At 47.2% G+C, this 16,264-nt stretch overlaps 1 protein-coding gene and 1 pseudogene across 3 annotated transcripts in view; one reads left to right on the top strand and one right to left on the bottom strand.

Moving 5' to 3' along the window:
- The window catches only part of LOC143935049 (uncharacterized), a 60,149-nt gene that overhangs the window by 13,645 nt on the left and 30,240 nt on the right, over positions 1 to 16,264 (bottom strand). For 2 of the 3 annotated variants that reach the window (XM_077458642.1, XM_077458641.1), the window contains exons 2-3: positions 3,692 to 4,003; positions 2,472 to 2,558 (exon numbers count right to left, since the gene is read on the bottom strand). In XM_077458642.1, coding sequence (XP_077314768.1) covers positions 2,476 to 2,558; positions 3,692 to 4,003 — 395 coding nt within the window. In that variant the 3' untranslated portion in view covers positions 2,472 to 2,475. Of the gene's footprint in view, positions 1 to 2,471; positions 2,559 to 3,691; positions 4,004 to 14,441; positions 14,676 to 16,264 lie in introns of those variants that run through there. The other variant, XM_077458639.1, reaches the window with a different exon arrangement.
- On the top strand, positions 6,204 to 7,177 carry LOC143935048 (acyl-coenzyme A thioesterase THEM4 pseudogene; annotated as a pseudogene).

The raw sequence follows: 16,264 nt of genomic DNA, 5'->3' as shown, positions 1-16,264 counted from the left end.
ATATGAACACACACACACATACAAGCATGCTCACACGCACACATACAAGCATGCTCACACACACACACACACACACATACATTAATGCTCACACACACACACACAAGCATGCTCACACACACACACACACATGCATGCTCACGCACACATGCATGCTCACACATACACACATACATACAAGCATGCTCACACACACATACAAGCATGCTCACACACACGCACATACAAGCATGCTCACACACACACAAGCATGCTCACACACACACAAGCATGCTCACACACGCATACAAGCATGCTCACACACATGCACATACATACATACATACAAGCATGCTCACACACACGCCCATACATACAAGCATGCTCACACACACGCACATACAAGCATGCTCACACAAACGCACATACAAGCATGCTCACACACACGCACATACAAGCATGCTCACACACATGCACATACATGCACATACATACAAGCATGCTCACACACACGCCCATACATACAAGCATGCTCACACACACACACATACAAGCATGCTCACACACGCACATACATACAAGCATGCTCACACACACACGCACATACAAGCATGCTCCCACACATGCACATACAAGCATGCTCACACACATGCACATACATACAAGCATGCTCACACACATGCACATACAAGCATGCTCACACACATGCACATACAAGCATGCTCACACACACACATACAAGCATGCTCACACACATGCACATACAAGCATGCTCATACACACACATACATACATACAAGCATGCTCACACACATGCACATACAAGCATGCTCACACACATGCACATACAAGCATGCTCACACACATGCACATACAAGCATGCTCACACACACACATACAAGCATGTTCACACACACACACATACAAGCATGTTCACTCATACAAGCATGCTCACACACACATACAAATACAGTAGATAGTCTTATTAAAAAAAAAAAAACAGCACACATTTACCTTTTGCTCTTCCTGCCGGGTACTGCACTCTAGGGGGAGACAAAGAGCACACACTGCTTTTACTAAGCCTAATGTGAGGAGCTCCCGCACAGTGCCGATTTCAGTTCGGCTGATGATCGGGGAGCTCCTCTCAGCCTCCCCTCCTATCGAAGAGTACAGGGGGCCCTCGGGCCCCCTGCAGCAAGGGGCCCGGTCGCCATGGCGATCTTGGCGACCCCTATAATTCCGCCACTGCTGTTTGCACCTGCACTCCGCTGCTGGACTACAGAACTCCTCCCGCTGTCCGCTTTACCCTGCAGCCACCTGCACTCTGCTGTTGGACTACAGGACTCCTCTCGCTGTCCGCTGTACCTTGCCATCACCTGCACTCCGCTGCTGGACTACAGGACACCTCCCATTATCAACGGTCTTCTGCTTCCTACACCGATCATCCAGTCAGGCACTTGTGCTCCTCTGTGCTCCCGAGCCCCTGTCACCTCTACCAGGGCCTCCCGAGTCAGAGGTCTACAAGAGGCCGCTCCCTGCATTCCGGGCTCTGCCTTAAGGTACGTGACATAGGGTGCCCACGTGTCCCGGATTGCCTGGGATTGTCCCGCAATTCGCATTTGTGTCCCGTGTCCCGGGCACCTTCATTCAGGGACAATACAATGTCCCGGAATGAAACGAGGACACATAGTCACCCTAATAGGAGATTGCTAAACTGGTTGCTAGGGCCACCCCGCCTGGTGTCTAGCAACCAGTGACGTCACATTCGCTGAGTCTCAGAGCAAGGCCGAGGGGAGCAAGACCTTTACCCAGTGCTGCCCTTAAAAGGTGAGCAAATGGAACCTGATTGGAGCAGGTCAAATGACAAGTCGGGGCACTGGGGCTGGGGACAGTATGATAAATGAGGCAGACAAATCAGCTTTTTTTCGGCTGGCACGAAGGCGTGCGCGCTTGGGGGGGGGGGGGGGGGGTGTCCCTGAATGGCAGTTTGGAAATGTGGTCACCCTAACGTGACAGCAGGCCTGGGGTCATACATGGGTGACCAGAAGAGGCAAGGTCTGTTAGATCAAGCTGGGGGCTGAACGAGGAATCAGGCAGAAGATGTATTCAGGAGCAAGCCAAGTCAGTAACAGGAAATCCGAGATGCACTAGATACACAGGGACAATCGCACTGGGTAGCCAAAGATCAACCAGTAATATTTGGAGGCTGCTGTCTTCTTTAAAAAGAGGATTTGGCAGCAGCTTTGTTTGGGGGGACACATGCAGATGTGTGCCAGTATGACTTCACACAGTGCTATGCTTCTCAGCAGACTTCCCACAGTGCCATGCTGTAGCTCCCCCATAGAAACGACCATAAATTGGGCTTCAGCCTCGGGAGGAGCTGGAAAAACATTTTTTTGGCTGGATACTTTAAATCAGCAGGCAGGAACATTATAGCATTTCAGAAAGAATTTGAGAAGAATCAAAAACGTGCAGTAATTCAAGATACTCACATGCTTACAACAGTTTGTTAATCAGGCCAACACAGACACAAAGGATGGAAACCACGATTCCAGTTTTTGTCCCAAAAGAAGGGCAACCTGAAAAGTAAAACACAGCTGAGTGGGAGCTATTGAAACGCAATAAAGAAATGTAGATATTGTAGGACTCAAATATATAGGATGAGTAATTTTTTGTAGTTTTGGTAAAATTTTCTGACTTGTGGTACTTTTTGGCAGCTAATAAATTTTGTTTAGAAAAAATACCAAATAGGTACTTCAGCATAGGAGGAGAATGAATACTTACCTTTTGCTTTGCTGCCAGAATGCCCCTCTGTTCAAGAGAAAGCCTCCAAATAACCTCACCCACGCTATCTAAAAGATTACTAAGAAACAAATTTAAAGTTTTACGCAAAACTGCCCTTTACATTGAGCCTCACCCCAGTAGTGTCAATTTGCCTGGGTGCCGCAAGCCCCCCGGCAGTAAAAAAAAGTTACAAAAAAGTAAAAAAATAAATAAAAGTATTTAAACATGTCCCTTTAAAAAATTATTCTTTTTTTAAGTGTCCTTATGTGCACTGCGTCCCGGCGCCGGGCAATATGGGAAGTGCCACGTGGATGCAATCATGAGATTGCAGACGAGGCGCTTCATTTGCCCAAAGAAAAAAAAAAAAACTTGCTCTGTGGCGCGGTCAAGCGCCCCACAGCTTCCGGCTTGGCTTGGCCCCCACACCATAATCCTCCCTCCACCAAATAATTTGGACCGGTGCTCAAAGCAAAGTCCATAACGACATGGATAAGCGAGTTTGGGGTGGAGGAACTTGACTGGCCTGTCACGCAGTCCTGACCTCAACCCGATAGAACACCTTTGGGGTGAATTAGAGCGGAGACAGCGAGCCAGGCTTTCCCGTCCAACATCAGTGCCTGACCTCACAAATGCTCTCCTGGAAGAATGGTCAAACATTCCCATAGACACCCTCCTAAACCTTGTGGACGGCCTTCCCAGAAGAGTTGAAGCTATTATAGCTGCAAAGAGCGGAGCCAACTCAATATTGAACCCTACGGACTAAGACTGGGGATGCCATTAAAGTTCATTTACTTTTGACAATGTAGTGTATGTGCGGAGTGTAAAGCCCATTTTTTTTTTGCTGCCACACATGGGCATCACATGGTTGGTTAGAAGCACGTTGGATGAAGGCACTTTCTGTAGATAAGATACATTTCCAGTGGTTTACCTGAGCGGATCTGAGTACCGCTCCCTAGAACCTTTATAGTTCTGTTACTGAAAGTAATTTTGGCCCCGCAGTAGTAAGTCGCTCGTCCTGGATTCTTGACAATCACTGTGAAAATAGAACCTCCTCCAATTATTGTGATATTCTTATCTTGTGTAAATCCATTGGCGGGTATCCTGGCCAGAGTCGTCTCATTGGCCTTCACATAGCTGGTGAAATTACAACTACTCGTAATCGTGCAGGTGAAGTTCACTTCTTTTGGTTCCCGTATGAACCGCACATCGGGATTTTGGCCAACTGAAACCTCACCACATTCTGAAAAAATAGAAGACGTAAGTATAAGTGAAAAAGTAAAAAAAAAAGAAGAAAAAAAAAAAGAAAAAAGTATTTTTATTTTGAGATACATATAGCAACGATTAGCCATATAAAGAAATGGTGTCCAGATTTGTCATACTTACAGTATTTAATTTGAGCATTTTCTCTAAAAACCTAAAGTGGAACTCTCAATTAAGAATGAAAATAATACGCAACCACTTCAATACCAGACACTTTCACCCCCTTCCTGTTCAGGACAAGTTTCTGCTTTCAGCGCTGTCGCAGAGTTGAATGAAAATTGCGTGAAAACGCCACACCCATACTGAATTTGTATCATTTTCTTCCCACAAATAGAGCTTTCTTTTGGGGGGTATTTGATCACCACTGGGATTTTTATTTTTTGCTAAACAAACTAAAAAAAGACCCAAATCTTTGAACAAAATAATGTTTTCTTTGTTTCTGTTATCAAATTTAGTTTTCTTCTTCACTGATGAGGTGGCACTGATGGGCACTGATAGGTGACACTGAAGGGCACTGAGAAGGTGGCACTGATAAGGAAGCACTAATATGTAGAATTGATGGGCATTGATAGGCAGCACTGATAGGTGGCACTAATGGGCACTGATAGGTGACACTGATTGGCACTGACAGGTGATACTGATGGACACTAATAGATGGCACTGATGATAAGGCACTGACAGTTGTTACTGATGAGCACTGATTGGCACTGTGGTGAGCACTGATTGGCATTGTGGTGGGCAATGACTGGCAGCTGATGGGTAGGGATTTTCAGCTGCAGTGGGCACCACTCATGGGGAGCTGCGTTGATAATCAATGTGCTGATCATCAACACAGACCTCCCCTCTGACAGGGAGAGCCTCTGACCTGCGGCTGCCTCATCTGTGGCACCTGCCAGTGCCACCTATCAGTACCCATTAGTGCCAACTAATAGTGCTCACTGTGCCATCTACCAGTGCCTACAGTGCTACTTACCTTTGCCCAACTGTGCCACTTACCAATGCCCACCAGTGCTGCCAATCAATGCCCAATAGTGCCACCGATCAGTGCTGCCCACAGTGTTACCCACCAGTGCCAACCAGCGCCCATCAGTGCTACCCATCACTGATAATCAGTGACCATCAGTGCCACCTATCAGTGCCCTCCAGTTCCATCTACCAGTGCCCACAGTGCTACTTACCTTTGCCCAACTGTGCCACATATCAATGCCCACCAGTGCTGCCAATCAATGCCCAATAGTGCCACCGATCAGTGTTACCTACCAGTGCCAACCAGCGCCCATCAGTGCTACCCATCAGTGATAATCAGTGACCATCAGTGCCACCTATACGTGCCCTTCAGTGCCGCCCATCAGTACCACCCATCAGTGCCCCCTCTCAGTGCCCATCAGTGCCAACTATCAGTTCCCATTAGCGCTTCCTTATCAGTGCCATTCAGCACACCCTATCAGTGCCGCCTCATCAGTGCCCATCATTGCAGCCTATCAGTGCCCATCAGTGCCGCCTCATCAATGAAGGATAAAAATTACCTGTTTTAAAATTTTTATAAAAAACTTTTTATACTTTTGGTCTTTTTTTCATGTTTTTAGCAAAAAATTAAAAACCCGTCATTGATTTTATACCTGATGTATCAACAACCCCCAAAACATATATATATACCAAACAAATAATGTGAAATAAAACAATATCAAGGTTATTGACACCTAATATTAAGTAAACCACCAATAGTGAAAAACCTGACGGGTATATAGTCAATAATTGGTGCTCTGGTGAACTATTGTGACAAGCGTACCAAAAACAGCCGGTTCCTTTAAACCCCGACATGTTTCGTCACACGGACTTACTCATGGGATTGGCTGTACGGCTAGGCAATCCATCCCTTTATACATTCCGCTCTCGCTACGGGCCGAAGTATTAACCTTGCGCATGCGCAATCCTTGTGTCCCCACTCGCGCAATACACAGACATTACATCCTATGTGGTGTACATGTGGACATAAAAATTGAATAGAAATCTAATTAAAAAAAAATAAACAATAGCATAAAACATACTGCTTCTCGATATAAGCTGATGAGATCTTCCACTGGGGGGTCAGAGTCAGCTCGGTGAAGTGAGGAATGGCATGTTAGACAGTCGCAGGAGGCCAGCCCCAATCGCAGGAGAAGGCCTGGGGAGAGCTATGAGGCACCATGCTGTACGAAATCTCCAGGATCATCCAGGGCGGCGCTGCCGTCTGCCGCCACGCCTCCACCGCCGCCGCCGCCAGGGTAGAGCATGAACACCTATTCCCTGCCGCCCTCCAACCGCGGGACTACGCCGTGCCCAACCCCACCTGGAACCCCGAAACCAAGAGGCTGTACGAGGAGCTGAGCCGAGACCCGAGCTGGAGGAGACTTCCCTCCTACGAGGAGTTCGCTGGCAGCAGATCGAGTATGAGCCTGGAGGCCGACGGGGAAACTCGTTTCTTCACCAGGAACCTGGACCAGGAAGGAATCGGCTTTGAGTATTGTATGTTCTATAACGAGGCGGAGAAGAGGACAGTCTGCATATTCCAGCCCGGGCCCTATCTGGGGGGCCTCGCAGGGTACACACACGGGGGCTGCATCGCCACCATCGTAGACTCCACCGTGGGGGCGGGAATTGTAAACAGCATCGGACCGGCTATGACCGCCAACCTGAACCTCGACTATCGGAGTCCGATTCCTCTGGGATCCACAGTCCTCATAGACAGCCGAGTGGAGAAGGTCGACGGTCAGAAAGTCTACACCAGATGCCAGGTCCGCAGTCATGACAGCGCTGTGCTTCACAGCGAGGCCACCGCTTTGTACGTTATGTTGAAGTCAGGAGAATCTGAAGCCCGACTATAATTTGCACATCTCAGACCTCAAGAAATGTTACAGATTCTGTTGGTTGGCAGCTGCACTTTGTACTGTAATGTATCCTGTCTGTCACTAGAGGGCAGCAGATCCCGTACCATAGAAACCCTCCTGGGAGAACTTTTTTATAATGTACTCACCGCTCTCTTGGATTGATCTTTTGTAGCGGTCCCTTTTTTCTAGGTGCAATGACCTCAAACCCGCCCCCACCATGTACCCGTTTTTGTACAGCCCTGTTCTTTGCCTCCTCCCAACCAAATGTAATTAATAATCGTTCATAATTATTGTATGTGACGTTTATTTAAACTGAATAAATACAGAAAATATTTTCACAGCAAAAAAAAAAAAAAAAAAAAAAAAAAAAAAAAAACATACTGCTTCTCAGCAACTCGAAAGCATAAACGCTAGAGTGTCAGAAACAGGGTTATCATGGATAAAACATTTTACCACAAACAGCTTACGGATCTATTAGGTGACCATTCCACTTATAAGAGGCTTGTTTCTGACCCCGCAGATAGTTATATGGAACAATTAACCATTTGCCGCCTGGCAATAGTCAAATGACGGCTGCAAAGTGGTTTCAAAATCCTGACTGGGCGTCATAGGACGTCCTCAGGATTTTGAACGCTGCACGCCCCCGGGAGCGCTCATCGCGGCGATCGTTGTTGCGGTGTGTCAGTCTGACACCCCGCAACTATGATCTCGGTAAAGAGTCTCCGACAGAGACTCTTTACCATGTGATCAGCCGTGTCCAATCACGGCTGATCACAGTATAAATAGGAAGAGCCGGTGATCGGCTTTTCCTCACTCGCGTCTATCAGATGCGAGTAGAGGAGAGCCGATTGGCTGCTCCTCTGACAGGGGGGTCTGTGCTGATTGATTATCAGCACAGCCCCCCCGAGGATGCCGACACTGGACCACCAGGGATGCCACCAGACCAGGTATGCCACCCTAGACCACCAGGGATGCCAGTCAGTGCCCACAATGGATGCCAATCAGTGTCCACAATGGATGCAATCAGTGCCCACAATGGGCATCAGTGAGTGGCATGCATTATTGTTTGGCACTGATTGGCATCCATCAATACAAAACAATACAATACAATGTCGCCTATCAGTGCCCATCCATGCCCATCTGTGCCGCCTATCTATGCCCATCTGTGCCACCTATCCATGCCCATTCATGCTGCCTATCCATGCCAATCCATGCCAACTATCAGTGCCAATTTGTGCCACCTATCAGTGCCTATCTGTGTCGCCCATCAGTGCCACCTATCAGTGCCCATCAGTGCCACCTATCAGTGCCACATATCAGTGCCCATCAATGCCACCTCATCAGTGCCACTTCATTGGTGCCTCCTCATCAGTGCCAATCAGTGCCGCATTATCAGTGCCCGTCGGTGCAGCCCCATCAGTGCCCATCAGTGAAGGAGAAAACTTACTTATTTACAAAGTTTTGAAACTGAAACAAAAAAAAGCATATTTTTTTCAATATTTTCGGTCTTTTTTTATTTGTTTAGCAAAAAATAAAAACCGTAGAGGTGATCAAATACCACCAAAATAAATCTCTATTTGTGGGGAAAAAATGATAAAAATTTCATTTGGGTACAGTGTAGCATGACCGCGCAATTGTCATTCAAAGTGTGACAGCGCTGAAAGCTCAAAATTGGTATGGGCAGGAAGGTGTTTAAGTGCCCCCCGGTATTGAGGTGGTTAAACTCATTCGTTGAGTGGGGTTATGGGACTAATGCCCTAAATCTCAAAGAGAAGAGATATTTGGTACCCATTGCGTGCAGAATTCCGGTAATTTACACGTTACCGAAAGTCCACAAGGATGCCAAATTCCCTCCAGTGCATCGAAATGTGAATGGAATCGCGGCCAGACTCAGGGAAGTTTTTGGATAGATTCCTCCAGCCTAGTGTGAAGGCCACCAGAACGCATCTTAAGCCCCATACACACTATCAGATTGTCTGCTGATGTAGTGCGAGGGCCGGCCTGATTGCAAACACATTGAAACTCCTAAGGTTTGACCTCATATTAGAGACTGCAGACATAGTACAAGAGATGGTCAGAGATTGCAGACATAGTACAGGAGATGGTCAGAGACTGCAGACACAGTACAGGAGATGATCAGAGACTGCAAACATAGTACAGGAGATGGTCAGAGACTGCAGACATAGTACAGGAGATGATCAGAGACTGCAGACATAGTACAGGAGATGGTCAGAGACTGCAGACATAGTACAGGAGATGGTCAGAGACTGCAGACATAGTACAGGAGATGGTCAGAGACTGCAGACATAGTACAGGAGATGGTCAGAGACTGCAGACATAGTACAGGAGATGGTCATAGACTGCAGACATAGTACAAGAGATGGTCAGAGATTGCAGACATAGTACAGGAGATGGTCAGAGACTGCAGACATAGTACAGGAGATGGTCAGAGACTGCAGACATAGTACAAGAGATGGTCAGAGATTGCAGACATAGTACAGGAGATGGTCAGAGACTGCAGACACAGTACAGGAGATGATCAGAGACTGCAAACATAGTACAGGAGATGATCAGAGACTGCAAACATAGTACAGGAGATGGTCAGAGACTGCAGACATAGTACAGGAGATGATCAGAGACTGCAGACATAGTACAGGAGATGGTCAGAGACTGCAGACATAGTACAGGAGATGGTCAGAGACTGCAGACATAGTACAGGAGATGGTCAGAGACTGCAGACATAGTACAGGAGATGATCGGAGACTGCAGACATAGTACAGGAGATGATCGGAGACTGCAGACATACTACAGGAGATGGTCAGAGACTGCAGACATAGTACAGGAGATGGTCAGAGACTGCAGACATAGTACAGGAGATGGTCAGAGACTGCAGACATAGTACAAGAGATGGTCAGAGATTGCAGACATAGTACAGGAGATGGTCAGAGACTGCAGACACAGTACAGGAGATGATCAGAGACTGCAAACATAGTACAGGAGATGGTCAGAGACTGCAGACATAGTACAGGAGATGATCAGAGACTGCAGACATAGTACAGGAGATGGTCAGAGACTGCAGACATAGTACAGGAGATGGTCAGAGACTGCAGACATAGTACAAGAGATGGTCAGAGATTGCAGACATAGTACAGGAGATGGTTAGAGACTGCAGACATAGTACAGGAGATGGTTAGAGACTGCAGACACAGTACAGGAGACGGTCAGAGACTGCAGACATAAAACAGGAGATGATCAAAGACTGCAGACATAATACAGGAGGTGATCAGAGACTGCAGACATGATGCGCCAAGTAGCCAGCGCTAGGTCCTAATGCGCTGCTGCCATGGAGACAGAGACCAGTGCTATCAAATTTCGGTGCCAGGAAAGCAACCCTGGTTGTTCGCCCCACTGGTCCACTGTCGAAGGATTCCCCCATCCACCTGGAATGTGTAGATGGGGGAATTGGATCATATTTTTTTTCCAGTGTAATGACAAAAAAAAAAATCAATATATGGACTGCATAAGTGGCTTAGTGGTAACTGGATCTTGGAAGAACAGAGCGGGGGAGGGAGACAGATAGGCAGGGCTCAAGTCCTGCGGGAACGCATGGGAACTGAGTTCCTGTACTTTTTCCACAACAGGAACTCAGTTCCCGTTAGCAACCGTGTCCTGCAAGACTTTGAAGCATGCGAGCTGTGTGGGAGGTGCTACACCAGCAGCTTCCGACACAGCTCGCAATAGTAAGTGCCGCACACCTGACCATTCAGGCTTTGCCAGTAGGGGGCCCCATGACAGCTTCCTCTTTGATCTACCTGTCAATCACAGCTAGCTGACGGATAGATCGGGTCTAGGTCTAGCTGACGGGTAGATCAGCTATTCTGCTCACAGGACATGCAGGGAGAGAGGTGAGCTGAGGGAGGAACATCAGTTTGGGGTGGTAAGCTGTGCACAATACCTGGCAAAGTTTAATGCCCGGAGGGAATATGTGGAAATATGTGAAGGGTTGGAATAGCAGCGAGTGTGTGTGTTGGAGCCCCTGCAGAGTTTGCAGCCCCCCCAAGCTAACATACATCTCCTAAGCAGGAACACATCACTATCTCCCCAACATTCTGTCCAGATAATGTGCAGTTCATTTATGACCTTTCCGTTTAACCCTGTGTTATCCAAACTCTGTTCAATGAAAAGCGTAAACTCACCACATAAACACTCTATATACAAAATAACATTTCCCAATAAAGATCAGAACATGATGTTCACATTTGCATGGAAGCACAACGGAATGAATGCTGATTATTCAGAGAATTAACGTATTTATGTTTATCAAGGTTTGTTTTTTTTTTTTTTCATGTACTAACAGTTAAGCTTCATACACACAATACGAAAATTGGATGAAAAATACCACCAGGCAGACACAGGGAGAGAGAGGAGGAGGGGCAGCTGTATGCAGGTCCGTTGCTGGGAGGGGGGTGAACTTCGCTGGGCTGTGTGTAGACAAGTGTCAGAGACACTCAGGGGCGGACTGACAACTCATGGGGCCCCCGGGCAATAGGAGATTATGGGACCACACAGTATACACAAACACACACACACACACACAGTATACAATCACACAGTATACACAGACATGTACACACAGTATACACAGACATGTTTCTATTGGCTGAGAAGGTACTGGAGAGGTGGGGCAGCTATAATCTCAGGATTTTAAGACCAAAAGGATGTCGGTAAGGGACATTTTAGCGACAGATGAAAAAAAAACCCACAAATTTTAACATACTGTCCCTGGTTTTACTGAGGCTGGCAACCCTGATGGGGCCCCCTAGTGGCATGGGGACCTCGGGCAGTGCCCGAGTGGCCCAATGGTCGGTCCACCCCTGGAGACACTCCACTCAGCTGCAGCCACCAGCCTCTAAATGTACACACTGATCATCCTGTCCTATGGACAGGAGAAATCAGTCTGTTTTTTCTCTGTCACAAGGATAATGGGAGGCTGGAAACACTGCATTGTCCCTCCCACAGTGCCAGATCAGACAGACAGCTACAGTGATCTGTGTCACAGCTCCTGGGAGGGGGCTCTGCGCCCGCCGATGGGGAGATGAGAGGGGTGTTCACAGCTCCAAATCCCGAGGAGGGCGAAGAGCCTGGGTGGGGGCAGCATGCTGAGGCTACATCATTGATGGGGAAAGGCTGAGCCAGCCGATCGGTGGCTTGTCATGACCGGTGTTCTGGCATATTCAGTCCGGCCATCATATAGCGTCCGCCCCGTACGGTAAAATTTCCGAAGCTGAACAGCGCCTGCACCGTGAGTGGAGGTAGCAGCCCCACCATCCAAGCGGACATAGGGTTGTGAAAATTAGACGACTCCTCGCGGGCGAGCTTCGCTCGCCACGCTTCGGGCTCGGCCTCACTGCGCTCGGCTCTTTTTTATTCCTACTCTATGTCCACTTGGATGGTGGGGATAGAACCTGGACTCACGGCGCAGGCGGCGTTCATCTTCAGCTATTTTCGTAATCTGTGTTGGTGTGTACTGCTCATGCACAGTACACAGCGGACACTATCTGATGGGGGACCTTATATGATGGGACACCGACAAAGACACTGCTGTGCGGGGAGCGGGGAGGAGCCAAAATTAATCGATTCGCCTGGCTAACCGCATCGATGCCGAATCGGGAAGGGCAAAATGGCGATGCATCGATCATTTTCAACACCCCTAATCAGGAGTGGTCATCACCCTGCTTGGATTAAAAACATCACAAGGGACAGACGCTTAGGGTCTGTCGGGGTTGTACAGAACAGGATGATTATTTTCTTCAAGCTAATGTCTTGAAGGAAAGATTCCTACAAAAGGGATATGAGGAAAATACCTTAAATGACATTATTTAACAAGTTGCCAATATCCCAAGGAAACAATGCTTGAAGAAAAAAAAGAATGTGTAACATCCAATGATCAACACCAGTGGGGCTTGATATCGAATTTCCATTGTCAATACAGAGAAATTAAAAAGATTTTAAAAAAAATATTGGTACATCTTATGGAGAGACAGACATTTAGGGGGTGTCTTATCAGAACAACCCGAAGTTTGTTTAGAGGTGAGCTCCAAATTTCGGGGACAGGGTGGTGAGAAAGATCTTGGATCCACCAAGTCATCCTTCAATTAAAATAGACTTAAAGGGATTTTTTTTCCCTGTAGGAAATATATCTGTTGCGGAACGGTAAAAGTCAGCAACATGGGCGTAGCTAAGATTAACAGTGAAAATTAAACCTTTGAAAGAAGGAAATTCATCCCATGTAATTTGTCATATGTTGTGTATCTTTTGTGGTGTCTCCGTGGGTTACTCTACATGGGACGCACAAAGATGCTTTTTTGTGGGACGCACAAAGAGGCGCGGCTGGCTTAATCTGGGTGGACGTCTGTGGGACGACCTCACAGAATTGTGCTCCCGCACACCCCTGGGGCATGCACCCGGGAGCATCCATGACCGCCGGGTCCATCATGGATCACGGTAAATGCCCGCTGATAGCGGCCGTTCACCACGTGATCGCTCCATCAAATGACGAAGCATCACTGGTAAACAAACCGGCGTCATGACCTCCCTCCCCTCTCTGTACTGATTAGTACAGTGTGGTAGGAGAGAGGGAGAGATTGTTTGCAGCGCTGTGGGCACTACAGATCCAGCCCACAGCGCTGCTCAGTGCCAGTACTTTGCCATACTTTGCAATACTCTGCCATACTCTGCCATACTCTGCCATACTCTGCCATACTCTGCCATACTCTGCCATACACTGCAATACTCAGCAATACTCTGCCATACTCTGCCATACTCTGCCATACTCTGCCATACTCTGCAATACTCTGCCATACTCTGCCATACTCTGCCATACTCTGCCATACTCTGCAATACTCTGCCATACTCTGCCATACTCTGCCATACTCTGCCATACTCTGCAATACTCTGCCATACTCTGCCATACACTGCAATACTCAGCAATACTCTGTCATACTCTGCCATACTCTGTCATACTCTGCCATACACTGCAATACTCTGCCATACTCTGCCATACTCTGCCATACTCTGCCATACTCTGCAATACTCTGCCATACTCTGCCATACTCTGCCATACTCTGCCATACTCTGCAGGTATTGTAAGTTAATATTAGCGCAATTATTAATTTAAAACAATGGGAGAAATGGTGCCCCATTGTTGGTGTCAATGGAAGAAATTATGCCCCTTTGTTGGTACCAATGGGAGAAATGGTGGCCCATTGTTGGTATCAATGGGAGAATTGGTGCCGCGTTGTTGATATCAGTTGGCAAAATAGTATCTCGTATCAGTAAGAGCAATAGTGCTCCAAGGCCTGGATAAAGGCAAGCAAAGGGCCACACCCGGCCCCCAGGTCACAGTTTGGAGACCACTGCTCTGAATTGCCTTTAGTAAATCAACCCTTATGTCTCTTTGTCAGTATGTGCTCATTCAGTTTCGCTAAACTCAAAATATACAAAGTATTAAACCAAAAAAGCTTATTGCACTATAAACATTGCCAACCCTACCTTGACTGCAGACTTGAGCCATGGATATAAGATAAAAATAGGCGTACAATATGATGTAATGGGCCATTCTATCAGGATCACTGCAAACTCCGTCGGGGTAATGTATACAATCAAATAAACCTGAGAGGCGAGAGATGAGTGGTCGCCTCTGGTTAGAGCTCTGGACCCTCCCTGGTATACGGCCACAATACAATCTGCCTGCATACCATGATATCCGCACGGCAATCCCCTTCTTACACATCCATAAATGCTTACACCCAAAGGAAAAGGTCTAGGAGGGGCCCAGAGATCTTTAACCCACTCTCTCCTTAGACTCAGAGCCTGAGAAGAGAGCAGAATGGCCGGACATGGAGCTGGGTCTAAGTCCTCTCCTTCAGCTACAGCACCATCTCCCCCCTATAGAACCTCATTAACCACTTCGCGCCCCAGGCCAATTCTGACATTTCTCTCCTACATGTAAAATTCTTAATTTTTTTGCTAGAAAATTACATAGAACTCCCAAACATTACATATGTTTTTTTTAGCAAAGACCCTAGAGAATACAATGGCGGTCGTTGCAACTTTTTATCTCGCATGGTATTTGCGCAGCAATTTTTCGAACAAGTTTTTTTCAGAAAAAAAACAGTTTCATGCTTAAAAAAAACAAAAAAAAAAAAACACAAACAGTAAAGTTAGCCCAATTTTTTTGCATAATGTGAAAGAGGAGGATACGCTGAGTAAATAGATACCCAACATGTCACGCTTCAAAATTTCATGCACTCGTGGAATGACGCCAAACTTTGGTATTTAAAAATCCCCATAGGCGACGCTTTAAATTTTTTTACTGGTTACATGTTTTGGGGTACAGAGGAGGTCTAGAGCTAGAATTATTGCTCTCGCTCTAACGTTCGCGGCGATACCTCACATGTGTGGTTTGAACACTGTTTTCATTGTGGGTGGGACTTACGTATGCGTTCGCTTCTGTGTGCGAGCTCACGGGGACAGGGGCGCTTTACTTTTTTTTTTTATTGTTAATTTTATTTTCATTTTTTTTGTGTGACACTTAAAAAAAAGAAATAAATAAATGATGACTTTTATTCCTATTACAAGGAATGTAAACATCCCTTGTAATAGGAATATGGCATGATCGGACATATTTACAGTGAGATATGGGGGGTCAATAAGACCCCACATCTCACCTCTAGGCTGGGAAGAATAAAATAAAAAAAACAAAAAACGATCCTGGCTTCCCTGCCAAATCGGCGCACGTTAATTTGTTATTTGTTAATACCGAGGCCGGGCGTGACGTCATAACATCGCGCCTGGCCTCTGAACGATCATAGAGACTTCGGAGATGATCTGGTCCGCCGGAAATCTCTATAGTAACTGGCGGGGGCCGGCGGATCCTGTGACCGACTCACCGATGGAAGCGGTGAGTTGCTACAAGCACCGGAGGGCGATCGTCTCCTAAACCTACACGGTTTAGGAGATATTTGCCGAAAGACAGGCACCGCTGTCTATGGCGCATGCGCCGTAAGACAGCGGCATGCAGGCGCACTGAGCACGCCACGGCCAACGGCGATATGCCGCGAGTGGCGGCTCCCGTGCACATGCGCGGGAGTGACGTCATCGCGGCTTCGCCGAATGACAGCGGTGGAGCGGCGAGACCCACCGAGAAGATGGACGCTCGGAACTACAGGGGACAGCGGTGACTTTGCTGGCTCCTGTGTCAGGTAAGTGACACATAATGGACTACTATGCGATGTGATGCGATGCATGGTAGTCCATTATGCTTTACCTTTGCAGGGAATGAAAGAGGAAGTAACACTCATCAGGGTTTACTT

The sequence above is a fragment of the Lithobates pipiens genome, unplaced genomic scaffold (genome assembly GCF_037356315.1).
Source record: "Lithobates pipiens isolate NorthernLeopardFrog02 unplaced genomic scaffold, aLitPip1_a1.2 Scaffold_28, whole genome shotgun sequence".
Lineage (NCBI taxonomy): Eukaryota > Metazoa > Chordata > Amphibia > Anura > Ranidae > Lithobates > Lithobates pipiens.
Note: the sequence above shows the minus strand (reverse complement) of the source record. Positions and strands in the feature narration are given on the sequence as shown.